The sequence below is a fragment of the Bos indicus genome, chromosome 8, assembly GCF_029378745.1.
Source record: "Bos indicus isolate NIAB-ARS_2022 breed Sahiwal x Tharparkar chromosome 8, NIAB-ARS_B.indTharparkar_mat_pri_1.0, whole genome shotgun sequence".
Lineage (NCBI taxonomy): Eukaryota > Metazoa > Chordata > Mammalia > Artiodactyla > Bovidae > Bos > Bos indicus.
The window spans coordinates 3821842-3844186 of record NC_091767.1 but is presented as its reverse complement, the minus strand read 5'-3'; the positions used below and the strand labels follow the sequence as shown (position 1 = coordinate 3844186).

At 41.4% G+C, this 22345-nt stretch overlaps 1 protein-coding gene across 1 annotated transcript in view; it reads right to left on the bottom strand.

Annotated features, from left to right (window-relative positions):
- The window catches only part of GALNTL6 (polypeptide N-acetylgalactosaminyltransferase like 6), a 1502749-nt gene extending 1484643 nt beyond the window's left edge, over positions 1–18106 (bottom strand). The window contains exon 1 of the mRNA XM_019965771.2: positions 17336–18106. Within this exon, the coding sequence (XP_019821330.1) occupies positions 17336–17473 (138 nt within the window). The 5' untranslated portion in view covers positions 17474–18106. The remainder of the gene's footprint in view (positions 1–17335) is intronic.
- Positions 18107–22345: the final 4239 nt, after the last annotated feature.

Here is a 22345-nt window from a genome sequence, read left to right as displayed (position 1 = left end):
TTCGCCATACTAATTACCAAAAACTAAGTGGTTTAAAGCAAGAAAAATGTATTCTCTCACAGTTCTAAAGGCCAGAACCTAAAAATTAAGGTGGGGCTCTCAGAGAGAACCTGTCCTCGTCTCTTTCAGCTCCCAGGTGTTGTTGTCATTCCTCAGTCATGGCCCCTGGCGCCGTCACTCCCTCTCTGCTTTCACCTCTCCCTGCATTTCCTGCCTCTGTGTATTCCTCTCTTGCTGTTGCTGTTTAGTCGCTCAGTCGTGTCTGACTATTTGCAACCCCATGGACCATAACCTCCAGGCTCCTCTGTCCATGGGGTTCTCCAGCCAAGAATACTGGAGTGGGTTGCCATGCCCTCCTTCAGGGGTGACCCCAGGGATAGAACCCACATTTTCTGCATTGACAGATGGATTCTTTACCAGTGCGCCACCCGGGAAGCTCAGATCTCCATTCACAAATGCTGATCATACAGTTAAATGGGATAGTTCTATTCTTTTTCATCCTTCTCTTCTAGAACTTGGCTCATGATACCCATAAATAAATAGTATTTTACCATAAAAAGATGACAAAGGTCTCGATTATAATGAATAGCCAGATGGATGATGGTAGGTTCATTTAAGCAAACGAACCAAGAGAACAGGTGTAGGGAGTGGAATGAAAGAGGAATTCCACTTTAGACACTGCAAGTTTAAAATGTCTAATTCTAGATTTCAGATTGGTGTGTGGACAATACATTCCAGGGTAAATTTGGATTATACATCATGATGTGAATGTTATCACCTTAATATGATGAAGGAAATGATGAGGACTTCCCTGGTAGTCCAGTGGTTAAGAATCTGCCTGCCAAGGCAGGGGACATGGGTGTGATCTCGAGTCCAGAAGGATTCCCAAGCTGTGCAGCAGCTAAGTCCAAGTGCTACAACTATCGAGCCATGCACTGCAGCTACCGAAGCCCGTACACTCTAGAGCCCGTGCACTGCAACAAGACAAGCCACTGCAACAAGAAGCCTGCATGCTGCAATTAGAGAGTAGCCCCCGCTCATCGCAACTAGAGAAAGCCCGTGCACAGCAATGAAGAAAGACCCAGCACAGACAAAACAAAAATAAATGTATTAATTAAATTGATAAAAAATCAAAAAAGGAAATAATGAGGGGCTGGATGGGATGCTTTCCCTCCCAGACTGAGTCCCAAACAAGCAGTAATTGCAGAGACCCTGAGGAAGAGAATATTTTCAGGAAAAGGACAGGAGTAGGAGTATGCTAAGGACAATGATGAATGTGTTTGTGTGCAGGTGGTGGTTGGGATGAGCTGCAAGGAAGAGGAGAATGAAAACGGGCATTTGCACAGTGAAACTGACATTACTCCTCAGGAAGCGCTATGTTCTCCTGTTCAGCCTCCTTTCCTATTTTCTAACCTTGCTTTTTCCAGCCCATTTTCTGCTCAAGGCCCTCACCCCATCACCTCTTATCTTCAGATGAAGATGAGTGTTTAATGTAAGAGATCATTTAGTTAAATTCTCTCAAGTAACAGGACTATTGAGAAGTGCTTTCAGGATTAACTACCAAGAGATTTCTTGTGATGCTGGTAAAGCAGTTAAGATACAACAGAGGAGCTGGACTCAGCTGAGGTATGTAGAAGAAGCAGAAACTCAGGAGTTGGAGGCATCATTTGCTTATTATTATCTAATTCAAAAGCATAGCTTTTATTTCTTTCACTGGCCTTACACCTATGAATTTAGGATATCGGAGTCAACTCCAAACTCTGTCCACAAAATAGAATCTATTATCTCAAGTGGTCATTTCTAGAAGGGGCTTCCCAGGTGGCCTTGGTGATAAAGAACCCACCTGCCAAGGTAGGAGACATGAGAGACATGGGTTCCTTGGTCAGGAAGATACCCTGGAGGAGGCAGGGCAATCCACTCCAGGATTCTTGCCTGGAGAATCCCATGGACAGGGGAGCTTGGCGGGCTATGGTCCCTAGAGTCACAAAGAGCCAGACATGGCTGAAGCATCTTAGCACACACACATGTATTTCTAGAAATTCACAAGCAAAGTCAAGAAGATTTTGTGATGGATATTATTGATCCAGGGATATGTCCTTTGCTTTACTTTAGATAAAGCAGTACTGATATGAAGGATGGATCAAAGAAGAAAAGGCTAAAAGCAAATGAATGAGAAGGGAAAAAAAACATAATATATGACATTTCCAGAAGAAATAAAAGTTGTGAGCCACAATCTGGATAGAATTTTCACATTTATCTTAAAGTTGGGATATCGTTGCTCGGTGACAGGAGACATGAAGGGAACTGGCAAATAATGCAGGTACTTTATCTGATTTTATGGCATGAAATCTTGGTTCTCTCAATATGAACATTGCATGCTTTCAGTGAAGAATGAGGCCAGGTTGTCTGCTTGGCCTAAGAAAAGTGGAGCTTGCGTGGGGGGCGGGGGGAGGTTGAGAGGGAAGAAAAGGTTGGAAAAGGCAATTCTGGAACACAGGGAAGAGAGCTAAACAGGGTGGCAGAGAGCAGTTCTTTTCTGGTAGTTTTGGCTTCATTGTGCCAGTCTGTACTTGTCTTACAAAAGATCATTCCCTTGGGGAGATACAGCTAAGCAATATTTACTTTCTGATTATATAGTTTGGAAGGAGGCGGCAGCCCTCAGAATTGCAAACAAAACAACAGCAACAAAGAAAGATCAAACAGCAGAAGCCTTGAGCTAAAAGAGTACTTCTCACATCTCACACCTTTCAAAAACTGGAAATGCACGTAGGCTCAAGAGAACCTCTTTTTAAGATGGAAAAGACTCAAGTTCTTTTAAGTGTTTCAAGGCTTCCATTCATTCACAGAATGAATAATTGATGGAGCCAATGCCTACATGCATTTTTTAAGGAAATTTTCACAAGGAAAAGAGGAAGACAGGAGGCTCTGAGCAGGAAAAAGGTGGGGGGGGGGGGGTGAGTAAGGGGAGATAATAGCCTGTATTTCTACCATTTCTTGAATAAGAGCACTTGCTGCCCCTGGTGTTTATCTTTTCCTCCATATTTCACATATTAGAACTCAAGATCTTCAGCTAGAAGCGCTGAGCATTTTGCAGACCCTGCAATTTCCTTCAGCTCATGGAAGAAAATTTGTAAGTTTCTAAGGAACTGAAGAGGGGACACAGTTCCAATACACAGTTATTAATCTTACACAGAGGGCTTCCCGGGTGGCTCAGTGGTGAAGAATCCACCTGCCAATGCAGGAGATTGGGTTGGATCCCTGGATCGGGAAGATTCCCTGGAGAAGGAAACGGCAACCCACTCCAGCATTGTTGACTGGAGAATTCCTTGGACAGAGGAGCCTGGTGGGCTATAGTCCATGCAGTCACAATGAGTTGGAGACAACTGAGTCTATACACACACACTGTTAATCTGTCTAAAAAATGATAGAATTCACTCAGCTGGGGACTTGGAGCATTTTCATTCCCCCACACCTCCTGGTTTTACACCATTGTCAATTCCTTTGTTTCCAGGAAGCTCCTTTCTTGAAGCTGGAAGATGGACTGAGGAGGCATTTTACTCCTCAAGTGACTCCTCTGTTCTTGTCTGCAGCAGCCTCACTCATGGTGTTTCTGATTCAACATTACTATCAGAAGCAACCAGAACGTGCTTGCATGCATACTCAGTCACATCAGACTCTTGGTGACCCCATGGACTGTAGCCTGCCAGGCCCCTCTGTCCATGGCATTTTCTAGGCAAGAATACTGGAGTGAGTTGCCATTTCCTTTTTCAGGGGATCTTCCTGATCCAGGGATCGAACCCGTGTTTCCTGCATTGCAGGCAAATTCTTTACCATTTGAGCCACCTTAAATTCCAATTACGTAAAATAATAAAACATTTACCCCCAGAGACCCTTTTAGATAATCCTTTTTTGGGAGCTTAGACTGACTTAATGATACAGTTTATAAAATATTTTCTATTCCTTGAGGGCCGAGTTACACACTGAGAAATCAACACCACATGAAGAGAAAGGCATGGAAAACATGGGAACAAGGTCATCACAAGAGCACTGGTGCTGATGAATATGCTGGGAAAACTAATGTCCCTGTTGAAACCTAGTTTTCTCCTGTGGCTCCTCTGTCCATGGGATTCTCTAGGCAAGAACACTGCAGTGGGTTGCCATTTCCTTCTCTAGGAGATCTTCCTGACCCAGGGATCACACCCAGGTCTCCTGTGTCTCCTGTATTGGTAGGCAGATTCTTTACCATTAGTGTCACCTGGGAAGCCCATGTTATAAACATATAACTTCCCATTTTACAGAATATTTCACAAATGTTTAATTACCTCTCCAAATTAGTAAGAAAACTGCATAGGAAAATTCTTAGACCTTCTGCCAAGAGGTTCAAAGCTATTAAAAGCACAGTCTCTAAATTTACCATTAAGCTCAATCTTTTCTGTGTCTCTCCTCCTTTTGATCATTGCTGTCACCTTCATCCTCCCTGGGGACCAGTTCCTCACTCTCCCTGCACCAGCCTTCTTTTAACTTCCACCGTCTCCTGCCAACCAAGACTTCACATTCAACCCTTCATGTCAATGCCAGTCCCACCAATAACTCTCACCTGTTCGTCTTTCCATTTAATCTTTTTTTTTCTGCATAATATTTCATGCATTTATGCATTTTTTTAAATTTTATTTTATTTTTAAACTTTACAATATTGTATTAGTTTTGCCAAATATCGAAATGAATCCGCCACAGGTATACCTGTGTTCCCCATCCTGAACCCGCCTCCCTCCTCCCTCCCCATACCCTTACGATTTTGTTTGCTCCTCTACAACTCTGTGTTACTCCGGCCTGAAGAGTACAAATAACTACCAAGCCCAATGACCTTTTCAAAGTCTTCACTTGCCTTAAACTATGTGGCTGTTAACACAGCCCATCATTGTCTCTTTTTATGGACCCGGAGGGCACAGTCTCAAATTTTGTCTTTGCACCTTACTTAACTGTAAAGTTGGTTCTACAGAAGTACCTGTCTCAGTGAAACACTGGAGGGTGAAACCAGTACAGAAAACACTTAGGGCCAAACATACATATCAAACAAGAACATATTTTCCCTAAAATATGTTTCCTTCAACTAGGCTCAAAATAACTAGAGTAACTATATTTTAAAAAAGAATTTAATCTATCCCTACATGATAGGCATTATACACGCCTTTTCTTAGCTAATAGATCATAAGCTTACTAAAAACAGGTTTATCTCTTCATCATTTATTTGCCTCAGGGTCTCTGATAAACATCTATTTTATCAATAATAGGTAGGGAAATCAGTAAAATGCAGGTAAAAAGGTAAAATGCTTGCTCTTTGGAAGAAAAGTTGTGACCAAACTAGACAGCATATTAAAAAGCAGAGAAATTACTTTGCCAACAAATATCTGTCTAGTCAAACCCATGGTTTTTCCAGTAGTCATGTATGTATGTGAGAGTTGGACCCCAAAGAAAGCTAAGAACTGAAGAATTGATGTTTCTGAACTGTGGTGTTGTTGAAGACTCTTGAGAGTCCCTGGGATTGCAAGGAGACTAAAGGAAATCAGTCCTGAATGTTCATTGGAAGGACGGATGCTAAAGCTGAAACTCCAATAATTTGGCCACCTGATGTGAAGAACTGACTCCTTGGAAAAGACCTGGATGCTGGGAAAGACTGGAGGCAGGAGGAGAAGGGGATGACAGAGAATGAGATGGTTGGATCACATGACAGATTCAATGGACATGAGTTTGAGCAAGCTCTGGGAGTTGGTGATGGACAGGGAGGCCTGGCATGCTGTTGTCCATGGGGTTGCAAAGAGTCGGACATGACGAGTGACTGAACTGAACTGAACTGAAATCAGTAGTGATATACTTTAAATGTTTTATTATATCTTTATTGGTAGCCCAGATGGTAAAGCCATGTGGAAGACCTGGATTCGATATCTGGGTCAGGAAGATCCTCTAGAGAAAGGAATGACAACCCATTCCAGTATTCTTGCCTGGAGAATTCCATGGACAGAGGAGCCTGGCAAACTACAGTCCATGGTGTCACAAAAGAGTTGTACACGATTGAGTGTCTAGCATTTCGCTTTCACTCACGTGTTTATTCAGTTCAGTTCAGTTCAGTCGTGTCCGACTCTTTGTGACCCATGAACTGCAGCATGCCAGCCCTCCCTGTCCATCACCAACTCCCGGAGTTCACTCAAACTCATGTCCATCAAGTCAGTGATGCCATCCAGCCATCTCATCCTCTGTTGTCCCCTTCTCCTCCTGCCCCCAATCCCTCCCAGCATCAGAGTCTTTTCCAATGAGATAACTCTTTGCATGAGGTGGCCAAAGTATTGGAGTTTTAGCTTTAGCATCATTCCTTCCAAAGAAATCCCAGGGCTGATCTCCTTTAGGATGGACTGGTTGGATCTCCTTGCAGTCCAAGGGACTCTCAAGGGTCTTCTCCAATACCACAGTTCAAAAGCATCAATTCTTCGGCATTCAGCTTTATTCACAGTCCAACTCTCACATCCATACATGACCACTGGAAAAACCATAGCCTTGACTAGATGGACCTTTGTTGGCAAAGTAATGTCTCTGCTTTTGAATATGCTGTCTAGGTTGGTCGTAACTTTCCTTCCAAGGAGTAAGCATCTTTTAATTTCATGGCTGCAATCACCATCTGCAGTGATTTTGGAGCCCAAAAAAATAAAGTCTGACACGCTTCCACTGTTTCCCCATCTACTTCCCATGAAGTGATGGGACCAGATGCCATGATCTTAGTTTTCTGGATGTTGGGTTTTAAGTCAACGTTTTCACTCTCCTCTTTCACTTTCATCAAGACGCTTTTTAGCTCCCCTTCACTTTCTGCCATAAGGGTGATGTCATCTGCATATCTGAGGTTATTGATATTTCTCCCAGCAATCTTGATTCCAGGTTGTGCTTCCTCCAGCCCAGCGTTTTCATGATGTACTCTGCATAGAAGTTAAATAAGCAGGGTGACAATATACAGCCTTGACGTACTCCTTTTCCTATTCCGAACCAGTCTGTTGTTCCATATCCAGTTCTAACTGTTGCTTCCTGACCCACATATAGGTTTCTCAGGAGGCAGGTCAGGTGGTCTGGTATTCCATCTCTTTCAGAATTTTCCACAGTTTATTGTGGTCCACACAGTCAAAGGCTTTGGCATAGTCAATAAAGCAGAAATAGATGTTTTGCTGGAACTCTCTTGTTTTTTCCATGATCCAGTGGATATTGGAAATTTGATCTCTGATTCCTCTGGCTTTTCTAAAACCAGCTTGAACATCTGTAAGTTCACGGTTCACATATTGTTGAAGCCTGGCTTGGAGAATTTTGAGCATTACTTTACTAGCGTGTGAGATGAGTGCAATTGTGTGGTAGTTTGAGCATTCTTTGGCATTGCCTTTCTTTGGAATTGGAATGAAAACTGACCTTTTCCCGTCCTGTGACAACTGCTGAGTTTTCCAAATTTGCTGGCATATGGAGTGCAGCACTTTCACAGCATCATCTTTCAGGATTTGAAACAGCTTAACTAGAATTCCATCACCTCCACTAGCTTTGTTCGTAGTGATGCTTTCTAAGGCCCACTTGACTTCACATTCCAGGATGTCTGGCTCTAGGTGAGTGATCACACTATTGTGATTACCTGGGTCATGAAGATCTTTTGTGCACAGTTCTTCTGTGTATTCTTGTCACCTCTTCTTAATACATGTTTATTAGATGTACAAAACAGTATGTTTATTTACTACCTTCAGTAAATATTGTAAAAACTGAGAAAAAGGCAGCAATATTATTTGCTAAGTTTCCCAAAATGGAGTGTTTACTTTGTACCAGTCTGCATATATTAATCCAATTTGATCCCCCTGCTACCCCTTTAAGAGTTTCTACCTGAGCCAACATATGAAGAACTATGGTTCAAAGATGTAAAATGTCTTGCCCAAGAGGATATATTTTGGAAAGTGGTGAAAACAGCATATAAACCTGAAGTATTTGATTATTCCTCAGCTTAACCCCAACCCCCCTGTCTAATTTTCATAACATGACGAGGCTCAATATTCACCCCCTGGAGCAATTAAGGACTGTCCCAAGAGTTCAGATCATTCTGTTCCTTTTCTGTTTTGAAAGCACAGTACACACACACACACACAGACACACACACACAGAAAATGCTACTATGCACTGCTTGCTTGTTTCATGACTAGATATTGTATCTCTCCAATTCACTACTGAGAAAATTAAGAATGGGCACAATGCAATATGCTTTTTTCTATATCCCTCTAACTCTACTGAAGGAAACAGTAACTCTATAAAGTAGTTCTGTAGTTAACTGAAATAGTTAAGAATCGTTTCCACTCTGCTTCTTAACTTTTGGTCTTCAGAATAACTATTACCTCTCAAGACCAAGACTTAAACAACAAAAGCAGTTCTCAGACTCTGACTTGTAATTAATGTAGAAAAAAATGCTTATATGTGAAAGTGAAAGTGTTAGTCGCTCAGTCGTGTCTGACACTTTGTGAACCTATGGACTGTAGCCCACCAGGCTCCTCTGTCCATGGGGATTCTCCAGGCAAGAATACTGGAGTGGGTTGCCATTTCCTTCTCCAGGGAATCTTCCCAACCCAGAGATTGAACCTGGATCTCCTGCATTGCAGGCAGATTCCTTACCATCTGACGCACAAGGCAAGCCAGGCATGGACTTTGTTATAGTAAATGATGCTGCTGCTACTGGTAAGTCGCTTTAGTCGTGTCCCACTCTGTGCAACCCCATAGACGACAGCCCACCAGGCTCCCCCATCCCTGGGATTCTCCAGGCAAGAACACTGGAGTGGGTTGCCATCTCCTTCCCCAATGCATGAAAATGAAAAGTGAAAGTGAAGTCACTCAGTTGTGTCTGACTCTTAGCAACCCCATGGACTGCAGCCTACCAGGCTCCTCTGTCTATGGGATTTTCCAGGCAAGAGTACTGGAGTGGGGTGCCATTGTCTTCTCTGATAGCAAATGATAGTGGTCACTATAAACAAACATTGCTCTCTGTTTTTTTCCCTCTTTTATTAAAAACTTCAATTTTAGAATAATGTTTGATGCAATATACCAAAAAATTAGTTGTTTGTTTGTTTTGCAATAAACAATTGCATGTAAAATAAAATTAACAATTTTTCCTTAAATACTGGACCAAAAATTATGGGAAAATTTTTTCTATTATTTTCTAGATCCTGTTTATGTGTTTCTTCAAAAGATCTCCCTGCCAGATTTAACAATCCATGGCAAGTCCTGTACCATAGTCATTGCTCTGTTGTGCTGTCTTGACATTGCCTTGCAAAGAGAAATCATCTGTAAATATTTATCAAGCAAACACTATTTATCTTATTAAAGGCAATGATTGCTTACAAATGCTCATACTATGTATTAAAAAAATCTATATTCATTAACCCTTATTACATGCTGTTCAAGATACTGAGCATTTAATCCTCACCAAAAATAACAACACAAGAAAGACATCGTCTGCACCTGATTTAGAGAAAACTGACAGAGGAAGACCCATGACTGGTTAAATGTCCTAAAGTGCTACGTGCTGTTAACGAGCACTTGTTACCAAAAGGTAACAAGACAATATGGAAATTCTGATATTTCTCCACAAATTAAGTTCAAATGGATTCTCTTACTGGGAAGATCTAGCACAGTTAAGGAAAAAGAAAAAGAAATTCACTCAAACTTCGGTGGTAGCCCTGACAATTTGTTCATTTTATTGTATTAAAAAAGATCAAAATGATCAATAATAAAATCTCTTGACTCTGGCTTTCTAGACTTCAATGGAATGAAGTAACATTCCATGAGGATTTCAGAACTTGAACTGAATTTGAAATGGATCTTCTCTACCATCACTGAGACACACCATTCCCTACAACATAGAGATGATAGCCACCACCATGGCCTCTGACAGGCACAACTTCCTTGCTAACATCAATGGATAATGATAAATTGCACTATTTATGATCTGTGCGACTTTCACATTGCTTTGCATGGCGAGTGTGCTCAGTCATGTTCAACATTTAGCAATCCCATGGATTGTAGCCCACCAGGTCCTCTATCCATTGGATTCTCCAGGAAAGAATACTAGAGTGGGTTGTCATGCCCCCTTCTCCAGGGGATCTTCCAAACCCAGGACTCAAACCTATGTCTCCTATCTCTCTCGCATTCAAAGGCGGATTCTTACTACTGAGCCACCTGGGCAACTCTCACAGGCTAAATATTTATGGTGATTTTCATACTTGCCAAAGATGATGTAAGTACTTCTAGAGACAAATGCACTTGTCCTTCTCTCCATACTTTCCTAGAATTAAATTAATAACATTTAAATAAACTCAGCTGATGATTTTTTTTTTTTTTTAGATTCAAAGCAGTGGAAAAAGCAAGAAGTTATAAAAGTAAAAAACTGTAGAAAATGAAACAGTTGGGTGGATTTATTTTTTCTTCACAAGTGAGACCATGTGTGTGAATTCATGTACGTGTGTATGCGTGTTGCTAAATAAGTATGTGAAATGAATACATTTAATTGGAGAATACTGCCAATTCAGTCCACATTTTTTCCCCACTAGACTGGAAGTAGAAAAGTAGAGGAAAACTGATGGGATTTACCTTAAACCCTAAAAATACCCTTCTCTGTTCACCCTCTTTCCAGCCACCATGTTAGAGTTTGGTAGTAACAGACATCAGCATATTAGGGGATGCTGAGGGTCATTGCGGCTTGACACTTCTGGGGACCCGTCCCTTCCTTTCAACTTTAAATAAACCCAGTATAGATATTTTTGTGCTTGGATACATACATACTCTCAGCAGCATGAATGTTTTTCATTTGTTCTTTTTGGCCACCTATTCGAACTTCCAGCTTCCTGGGTGGCTCAATGGTAAAGAAGCAGCCTGACAATGCAGGAGACGCGAGTTCAATCCCAGGATGGCAAAGATCCCCTGGAAAAGGGAATGGCAGCCTACTCCAGTATTCTTGCGTGTAGAATTTCACGGACAGCGGAACCTGGAAGGCTGCAGTCCATGGGGTCACAAAGAATCAGACACGATTTAGCGATTAAACAACAATGACCACAATTCAAGCATCCCCACTATATTTTGAGTTAATTTAGGATCAACTAGCTCTGTGGGGTCACAGACTGACGTCCTAAGAGAGCAAGTACTTAATTTATGAGAGTCTGGCTTCACTTTTCTGATGGTCTCCAGAACCTTCTATTTTTTTGCACATCTGCAATGTTGACTCTGTAATAGCACTTTAGTAAACACATATGTAAACATGAAAGAAAGAGAAGAATAACATGCTCACGCCTGATACTTTTAAGAGCCAAAAGTCCTGCCTCATCCTTCCAAGCATGCCAAGCAAATGTGAAGGAGAGGCTGGACCAAATACATCCTGACCTGGGGTGACAGGACATTCACACCATCTTCCCCTATTGTTAAGTCTGATCTCCCTCCTTCAGGTCATCCTGGAGGTCCCTGCGCTGGCTATCATTTGTATAAAGTGTTCCAAGGGAGATGTTGTTACAAACTTCTCTACAAGTTGTCATGGCAACTCCTGACAAAACTTCCACACACAAATTTCAATTATCTTCTCGAAAACACTAAACCATCAAACTTTCTCACCCTTCTCCCTCTGTATTTCACCCTTGATTTGGTTTCTTATATAGAAAGAATAAAATGTATAGGAGGCTAATTGATTCAGCACAGCTTGTTCAAAAATAAACACACATAGAGAGAGAAGAAGAAGAAGAAAAAAAAAATTATCTCTCTCTCTTTTTTCTTTTAACCAGATTGTGAACAGGAGATTCTGTTCAACATTGTTGCCTAGGGGGCAAGTTGGAGAACTAATCATCTCCAGATCACAGTCAATAATTAAAGCACTTGTTACAGGACTCTGCGAGGTGCAATACTGGAGCAAGTCAGGATGGATATTTCCATAAATTCAAGAAAAGGTCCTTCTGCATGCTGATTTAAAATCTACTTCTTAGCTAATTGAGAACATTATGGCTCAAATTAATGCATCACTTCACACCTAGTGTGTTGATCATATACTGAGGGCAGGAGGAGTGAAAACTTTACTTTCTTATTTCTTTACGTTTCTTTTCTTTTTAGTTTTTCCAATATCTAAGATGTTTGCTGGAGAAGAAACATAGACATTCTTCAAGCTTTATGGTCAGGGTGACAGACAGAAGCATGAGTACGTCTGCATACACTCAGTTCCAGATATCTAATATCTTCAAATCACAAGATAAGTTTAAAACACCACAGAAAAAAGTTCTTGCCAATAAGATGAATCCCCCCATCCCAACAAGTGTGGTGCTGATTAATATTAGTAAAGTTGGACAAAGATGCTGAGAAATTTCAGGAAAGACACACACACACACACACACACACACACACACACACATATATATATATAAAGCCTCACATCTGTGGAGTACAATTTACTTGTGGATTTGATTAAAACCAAAATGTTACCTCACAATAGTTTCAACAGCCAAGATGTGATCTTAGGACTTTATGTACCTTGTTATAGCAAAAGTTTGATTAGCCCTGTTTTACACACAGAAATTCTGAAGTACTAAGAAAGAGGAAGGTTCTATAAATTAAGTGACTTAGATAGCATATCGAAGAGCAGAGACATTACTTTGCCAACAAAGGTCCATCTAGTCAAGGCTATGGTTTTTCCAATGGTCATGTATGGATGTGAGAGTTGGACTGTGAAGAAAGCTGCTGCTGCTGCTAAGTTGCTTCAGTCATGTCCGACTCTGTGCGACCCCAGACGGTAGCCCACTAGGCTCACCCATCCCTGGGATTCTCCAGGCAAGAACACTGGAGTGGGTTGCCATTTCCTTCTCCAATGCATGAAAGTGAAAAGTGAAAATGAAGTCGCTCAATTGTGTCTGACTCCTAGTGACCCCATGGACTGCAGCCTACCAGGCTCCTCTGTCCATGGGATTTTCCAGGCAAGAGTACTGGGAGTGGGTTGCCATTGCCTTCTCTGGAAGAAAGCTGAGTGCCGAAGAATTGATGCTTTTGAACTGTGGTGTTGGAGAAGACTCTTGAGAGTCCCTTGGACTGCAAGGAGATCCAACCAGTCCATTCTGAAGGAGATCAGTCCTGGGATTTCTTTGAAACGAATGATGCTACAGCTGAAACTCCAGTACTTTGACCACCTCACGTGAAGAGTTGACTCATTAGAAAAAACTCTGATGCTGGGAGGGATTGGGGGCAGGAGGAGAAGGGGACGACAGAGGAAGAGATGGCTGGATGGCATCACTGACTCGATGGATGTGAGTCTGAGTGAACTCCGGGAGTTGATGATGGACAGGGAGGCCTGGTGTGCTGCGATTCATGGGGTCTCAAAGAGTCAGACATGACTGAGCAACTGAACTGAACTGAACTGAAGTGTTCAGTGTTGTTTTTGGTGTACTTCATGGGAAAAAATCCAGGTCAAACGTATGCTTCTAATATCATTCTGAACAATTCTGAAAATATGTGATTTAAAGTTCTGAGATTTTGATCTTTGTTTTAATCATATTTCAAAAATTGCAAAACCTTCATATTCTGAATATTCTTGAATTATTTTTCACTTGTACTGAGTATTGAGTTGCATCTCAACTTAGTTGTTGAACTACTTTATAGCTGCTTTTAAAATATTAATCTATTGTATTTAAGGAAAGAAAGTATTTGGGGGCCCTTTTTATCTATACTTGCATAAATAATTAAAAAGAAAGGTATAATAATGCTAGATGCAGTAGTTTTGCTCTAAAATATTGCTTTGCTCTAATAACATCCTAAGGAACGGCTTAATTAAGATCTAAATATATAACCTTAATTCAAATGCAACTGAAACCAGAGAAGAGTAGCAATACAAAATCAAAAAGAAAGAAATTAAGAATTACTGTACAATAACCATAGAGTAATCACTTCAGCTGAATATAAAATTCATTACCAATAAATTATTTTAAAGTAAATGTATATATTTCTAAACCATGTATAAGTCATCTTAATAAAAATTAAAAAGCAACAAATAGAACTCAACTAAAAATAACATAATTATCATTGATAATTTAACAACATAAGCAGGAAGTATAAAATATTTTATAAAATCCTGATTTTTATACAATTTTCATAAAATCTTAAAATTCTTAAAAGATTAATGTTTATTTCTGTAACTTGATTCCATTTTGCAGAGCCCAAACAATAAAATTAGCCTTTTAAGTCTTCCATTATTATAACTACTTTTTTTGGTCCTCATTAGTTAAGTGGGTGGTAAACCTTTTAGATGAACAATTTAGGGACTTTTTTTCATATATTTTCTGCATCATAGATGGGGCAAATATTTAAATATTATAAGAATTATTATAAATATTACTTTAAATCATAAATTACTGTAAATACAAATGATTAACTTGTAACAGTATGGAAGACTTGAGAAAATATATGTAAAATACTAAACATCTTGACAATGCACAGTTTCTATCAATGCTTTCTCATTTACCTCCCTTTATTTTATCTCAGAACATACCAATGCCATTCATACTGAGTGGTAGACAGCATAACTATTGGTGATGTGCTCTGATAAAATACAAGTGAGGAGGATCATCTTCACTTTAAAAGTATCATCCATTCCATGATTTTGTATTTCTAGAAATTATTTTCCTGCAAGCCACTATAAATGAAACTGTTTAAAATGTGAAGGTTTCCCACTGCTGGACTGCCCTTTTCCACAGAACGGCTGGAAAACCAGACTCTCCTTCCAGCATGTGACTTAGTCTCAATCCCTTCAGTGCTAACCAGGGCCAATGAGCTGCTCATTATCCTTACCTGGAGCATTTCACAACTAAGTGATAACTAAAGTAACAGATGGGTCTTGAAGAATAGGTAGTGATTGACCATTAAAATGCCTTTGTAAAGGAAATTACTAAATTACTAAATTTAAATAGCACAAGTCAAGTTATATACTTTAACTGAAAACTTATGTATTTAGTTGACTTACTTTGAAATGTGGATACCTTAGTCAAATATTATATCACAATATTAAACATGCTTAATTCATCATTACAAGTCAATTTTTATTTGGTCAAGTATATATATGTATATATACATACATAATGTGCATATAAATAAATTTTTACATATGGCTTATCTCTTACTTATCAATGCTTGTATAATGATGTCAATATACCCTAATTTTCTTTACAATTAGATTTAATAATAGAATAAAACCAATGAAGGCTTATCTTTTATTGCTTTACAATGAATTCTATCTTTCAGTAAGTGATAGTTTCTACATTTCAACTTAATTTTGTATCTGTAAGAAAGCATCAGTTTTGAAATCACTAGCTTTTTTAGGTTAAAACATACTGAAGTATGCAACTGGCATTCATTTCATGGCACAAACTGCCTTTTGTTTATTCTTGGTTTTAAAACTGCCCAGCTGGAATGCCACAGGATCCCCTTCAATCTTGGTTATTTATTCCACACAGTATGAAACTTTGAGAAACAGTCCCTTCTCTTGCTGCTCCATGCCTTTCATATCCACTAATTTTTTACCTGATATTAAACATCATTTGCACCACCAAAGAAACAGGAATAAGAAAACCGTTATAGAGATGATAATAACAAGCAAAGAGAGTTGGTTTGCCACACTTTATTTTTTTTATGCCATTGAACAAATAGAATTCTCATTAAGGGTCAAAATCAATGGAGCTGGTGGGAAAGTTGTAAATACTTCATTAATAAGATTAATTAGAGCTTTATGTTGGCTATTCCAGCAAATGATTCAGATGGCTATTGTTAACCGAATGCAAGGAAAAATCATTTTGTTATCATTTTATCAATATTGGAATGGAGATTTTAATAAAAGTAGCTAATTTTAATAATTAACTACCAATATTAATAACATTCAGCTTCTCTTAAGGGTTGGAGAAATAAATGATCTATATAGGAAAAAAAGTTTCACATTGAAAGTATCAACCTTTTTTTTATTGGAATGACAAAACAGAATATACTTCAAATCAAAGTCATTCACCTATTATAAAGGATGACAGTGATCAACAACGGAATGAAAATGTCAACATTTTCCCTCAAAATTCCAATCCACCAAAATTCATAAACAACTAGTAATCCTTAACATTTAAGAGACTGGTAACGCTTTACTTGTCATAATGAAAAAGCAGATTACTTCCATATACTTTACAACTAACCACCCACTGTGTAAAAGGAAATTCCACTTCGTTAAGTATAAGAGCAGATATTTTAATTGTCAGTAATAAATACTGTCATCCACAAATGGGCAATTTAAGCACCTTCTGTTTGTGGAAGGTACATAGTGTACATGGGTGATGACCCATGAAATTAAGATTATTCCCACTCCAAGGTGATGCACAGGACTAACTGAAGGAGTGTTATATCCACATCATGAAAAAGGCCGCATTCTATTGTTAAAAGTTTAATGGCAGAAGCTAGTTTATTCGTAAGTAAAGAATTTAACTATATTGAATTTCACCAGTGTTCTGGAGAGGATATTTTGCTTTATCGTTAAGAAAGATAGTTCTTTTGGTCCATGTTAAGGTATGACCCATGCACCCACTAGTAGACTGAATATTAAGTAAAACATAAACGTGGTAGGGGTGTGTGTGTGTGTGTGTGTGTGTGTGTGTATACACGTTTAACTCCACTATATGGCGTTTCGGACATGAAGGAGAGCTTTTAGCAACAAACTGTTACTACCAGACTGTGAAACCGAACGACCTCCTTAGTAACTGCCTGAAGACCCCACACAGTACCTTAGCAACAGGGCAGGAGACACAAGACTTTACCTTTCTGCATGGCAAAAAAAAAAAAAAAAGGTGTTGCTAAGCAAAAATATAGAAAACTGTAACTTGGTTTTTGAGAACCACTTCACAAGTTTCACGATTTAATCGGCCCAATTCACTTTAATATAGACACACAAACTCCAGGAGAAGCAAACACAAATCTCTGAAACTAAACCTGTACTATATATACATCTCCTTTCACGAATAAGCAGTTACCTCTCATGTAACCTCTAGATCAATGGAGAGGAGCTGTTTCTTCCTTTTGACCTCTCATCCTGCTTTTTCACTTTATTTTGCATTTCACCCATGTCATTGGTCGCGCTCTTAAAAAGACTAATTGCTTAAACCCCAAAGTCTCTAGAGGCTTGTAATCAAAGCTCTGCAAAGACCTGGGAGCTGATGGAAACTCGGCACACCTGCCTTCGGTGGCCGGCTCCAGACTCCTGCCCCTCCGGGATTCTTCTCTGCGCAGCACTTACCTGCGGCTCCCCGGGCTCAGGGGATTTCACCAGGTGCTTCTCCTTGTATAGAGACCAGAGACCGATATTGGGCAGGAAAATTAAAGCCACCATGAATAACAAAGTCATCTGCAGAAATCTCTTCTGTTTCCTCTTCATCGCAAATGGTAACAGAGAAGAAAAGTTACAGGAGATGGTTCCCTGCCCGACTCTCGTTTGAATCCAAAGCACCAGAAACTGAGGAGAAGCTAAAAACTTTTTGCTGCGTGCTCAGCACCAAGATGCACGATTGAAGGGGAGTTAGGCATCGGCAGAAGCAACGCAAAGTTAGTTTCCCCCCAGAAAACTATGACGAAGGCATTAGCTATTGGCTCAGAAGTCAATGACTCCAAGGAGGAAATCATTAAGTCTATCGACCTCCAGTAAAAAGCCACGGAGTAAATATGATCCTTCCAAAGACTAATCGTAAGTTATGAAAAAGTCAATAGCATGCTGCATACTTAAGAAAACGGGAGGTTTGGGGTTTCCCCCTCGGCGTGGGAGGGCTGAGCTGCGCAGGAGAGGGCTGGCAGGAGGTCTGCGTGGGAAGCGGCTCGGCCCTAGCAAGTGGCAGGAAGAAAAGTGCTCGCTCTCTACCCCAGCACATCACCTTTCTCGTCTTCCCAGGACGTCTCCTCCTGCGCTCGCCCTGGGAGAAGCCACCTAAACTCCAGTTCAAGTCCCTCGGTGGCCAGCGCGCCGGCGGGCTCCCGGCGGTCCGGGAGACACGGTGTCCCGGGCAGAAGTGCTATTTGGAGAGAAGTCCGAGAACTCCCGGGCGCTCACGCGCCGCGCCGACCCTCGTCGGCGGGCAGCGGCTTGGCGACCCAGGTGCCCGGGGGCAGGAGGCTCCGGAGGTCGGCGGAGGCGCCGCGCCGTCTGTGCTCGCGCGGCGCCCGGGCTGCGGTCCTCCGCCAAGTGCGGGCCCTGCCCATCAATCGCTCCTCTTCCTCGGCGACGCTCTCACGCCCCGGCGCTCCTGTTAGCATCCTCTCCCGGCAACGGAACGAGCCCAGAGGAACATCGCCGCACTTGGAAGGCGAAGCTCTCACGCTCCTCGCGCCGAGGAGGGAGGGTGGCGCCCGAGCCGAGCTAGGCTCTCGGGGCGCGCGCGCGGAGGGCGAGGTGGCAGAGGCGCGCGCTGCTCCCGCCGCCGTCGCCTGATGCCCGCCTGCGCGGGGACGAGGCTGTGCCGGCCACGTGCGGGAGCCCAGGCGGGCGGGGAGGGCAGTCCCCCGCCGCCAGCTCCTATATAAGCTCGCCGTGACGCGAAAAAGCCGAGCAGGGCGACGCCGCCGCCGGACCCGGATTCCAGCTTCTCGCCTGTGAGGTCTCCTCTCTCCACCCCGGCGGTTCGCGCTACTTTGGACCCCTCGGGAGGCCCGCGCCCCAGCTCGCCTCACACCAAAGGCTCCAGACCGGAGATGCGGGGCGCGGGGGGCCGCCTGGTCGCGGGGTTTCCTCGGGCTCCTCCGTGGTGCCGGCGGGCGCGGAGGCGAACCGAGTCCGGGGATCCTGCCCCGGGGCTCCCAGGCCGCCGGACCAGGTGCGCGACGAACCGGGGGGAGGGCCGGGACCGCGACGCGAGGCCGGGCGGAGGCTGGGGCTCTGGGCCTCGGCTTCGGGAGCTACACCGTGGAGCCCTGGCGGCTTACCTAGGTCGGCCCGCGCCTTGGCCGGGTGAGATCGCGGTGCCGCCGCCTCCCCGGCCCCGCTTGTCCGCGCGCAGCGCTCGGGGTCGCAGCGGGGCCACCTGTCCCTTTGCCCTCCCACGCACCTCCCGCGGTCCCCAGGCCGAGTGGGGGTCGAGCCTGGTCTCGGCGGGAAGGCCTCCCCCTTCTCCCCGGCGCCGGCATGCGCCACCGGCCCTGACCGCACACACACGAACCTGTGGCCGCGTCTCCAAGGGACCTGCGTGCCTGGCACGGAGTGGGGGCACTCCCGGGATCCGGGGCTCCTAACTCCTGGAGGAAGGGGGACTTGCAGGAGGCGACAGACAGACACGCAGCACGCGCTGTGTCAGCCTGTCTAGAATCGAAAGCGCGCCATGGTCACCTCTTTGTTACAACTGGAGGTGATGCCCACAAGCTTGGGACGATAGGACGGCGGGTCCAGGAGGGTCCTTTCTCCCTCTCTCCTTTCCGTCGTCCTCTCTTACATCCCACTCCCGCTCCAGGTCCCCTCCCCTCCCTCTGCTGCCCACTTCTCTCTCCCGCCTGTCTCACCTGATGAAGACATAGATGTACATGAGTGTGAAGACACATGCTTTCAGCTCCTTACGTTATAATTTTAAAATGTATCTGAACAGTACATACTGACGACTACATGAGTAAAGCTTCGTGCTGCAGTATTTGCTTCTGTGAATTACTTTCATTTCAAGAGTATGTAAACATATTTAATAAATAATGTCTGAAGATGTCCTTTAGTTAAAGACCAGTTACCGTTTCATTTTACACAAGTGCAACTTCGGAATCTGGAGAGGACGGGACATAATTCTTCACCACACACACACACACACACGCACACACACACTCATACACATACACATTCTCACTCTCTCTCTTCTATACCCTGCATAATTTTCTAATCTCCTTTTTGTCTCTTAGCAAGTGCCATTCTGAATCATAGAAATATGAATTCTGGGAAGCACAAAACAGGGAGAGGTTTGCTGGGATTGATGGATCCTGAAGGAAAAGATTTTGGAAAACTATTCATATTTAAATATATAATATGTTCTGTCTTGTAGATAGAGTTATTAACAATTAAAAAGTAAAAAAAAAATCTCAAAGATACCTTTGAAATTAAAAAAAAATTTTAAATCCTTCATATTTTAAATAATGCCAGTTTATTTGTGCCTTAAAAAAATAAACAAGTCCTGATCACAAATGGACATATCATCATTCTGTTTTATAAATCCAGGATTCTGACTTGAACCATGCCTCATTACCGTTATTCAAGTGAATTGTCCTGCAAACAGTACTTATTCTGGGAACCATGGTTAGTCACAGTGAAGGTGTGTACCTGTTATTCCCTACATGAAGTACATGTAGAGCCCATGGGATTATTATACTTTTACAGCATAGCTCTAGGCAATCAGTCCCCGCCCCCCATTTTACTTATTCATTTACTTACTTACTTAGTTATCATCTCTTTCACAATTCCACATGTAAATTTCTAACAGATGACAATGTTCCTAACTAATATTGGTATTTATTTTAGCTTGTCACAAACAAACAAATAAAAAAAGCTTTATGTGACTCTGAATTCCTTTGTTCAGATTATCCAGATGAAATATATATATATAGATAGATGTATTTTAATTGGTCATTAATATTAATCTAATCAAATTCCCTGTCTTTAATTCCTCTTTATATCCAAAGACACCCCCTCAGAACCCTTTTGCTCCTTCATTCTGAGTCAATCTGGAACCTCAGGTAATCAGAGCCCCATGTGCCCAGCATTGTGTTAATACTACTGGGACACATGAGGAAAAAAAAAATAAACAATAACTGGGACCTTGAATAACTTACGTTCTAGTTGAAAATACAACATAAAGGCAATTGGAGAAATACAGAAGCTCAGCTGTTTGTGTTAACCTTCTATTGAGCCAGGTTCTGCCTTGGAAGAGGCAGAACATTGCTTCCTTTAAGCTCACTCTAAAATTTGGTGACTTAAAACAACTGTAATACTCAGGATTCCATGCTTTGGATAGGCTCCACTGCGTGGTTCTGCTTTCTCAGATGTGAATGTGGGCTGGGGATGGGTTTGATCCCTACCTGGCCGGCAGATCACCTGGGGCTCTGTCGGTTGGAACTGAACTTGAAAGAGAAACATTTGCTCATCATTTTGCCATATTAACATTTCCCCTCTGAATTTACTAGTTTAAAGCTTTATATCTGAAACTGATAAGTCTGGTGAAAGTCAATTGTTTAAAAAACCAAAAAATGGTCACCGACAGTCTCCTGGTGTTCTTACCTTAACTCTACAGAGTCACAAAATAATAAGCTTTATTAATAAATAACATAACAAATGTTATAATACTGGAAGAGAAGATTAAAAAGTAATTGATTTTCAAGATTATACTATGGTACATTATCTACATTTTAAAATAGTTATAGTGAAATGTATCAGTGAAATGGTTTATACTTAGTTTTACCTTCTATCTAAATATGGTATGATTTACTTTTATTTAGATTTGCCTTTTCCAAGTTTTTATCAGAATCACAGATACTAGAGCATAAAGGTAATGTATCTAGAAATGGAAATATATTCTGTTCTTATTTAACCCAATAACAATACCTGAAGTATAAAAATTCTTAAATTGTTCCCTCTGAATAAACAGGGTACTTTATTATAAGTATACCTTTAGCTAAGTTGTTTTTTTCAGGGGTGGGGGTGATCCTCCAGTGAAAATTGGGAATTGATTATATTAATAATAGTTATAATAAAAGTAAATTTAAGCTATGCTATTTTTGTGTCATTAAATTAAGACACAGGTTAAGAGGAATCTTCTTCAATCGATTTCTCTGAAATTACAATGTTTGTCACTACACAGTAAAGAGAAATAAGAGACAAGTAAAATTTTAAAATGTGATATTTCCCTGTCACTATCATCACTGAAATTCTTCAACAAAAAACCCAAGTCAATTTCATTATATATGCAAATGCTGCTGGGTAGAAAGAAGATACAAATCTGAACATTCTCACAGAATTTTCAGTACTACAAGGGACTTAAAAAGTGTTTGCAATTAAATGTGCTGCAAATTAAAGTGTGACAAATGCTAACTAAAAGAAAAAGGAGGTTATTTCTTCCTGGCCTAAATATTTTCAAACTAGGGAAGTTCTTCACTTTGTGGCATTTAAGTTCTTAGTCTGTAAGTCTACCTCTAAATATCTTTATTCCTCTACTAACAGAATATATCTTTACTCAACTATATTTTCTTTCCCTATACATTTAATTCCCTGATAGTTCAGACAGTCAAGAATCTGCCT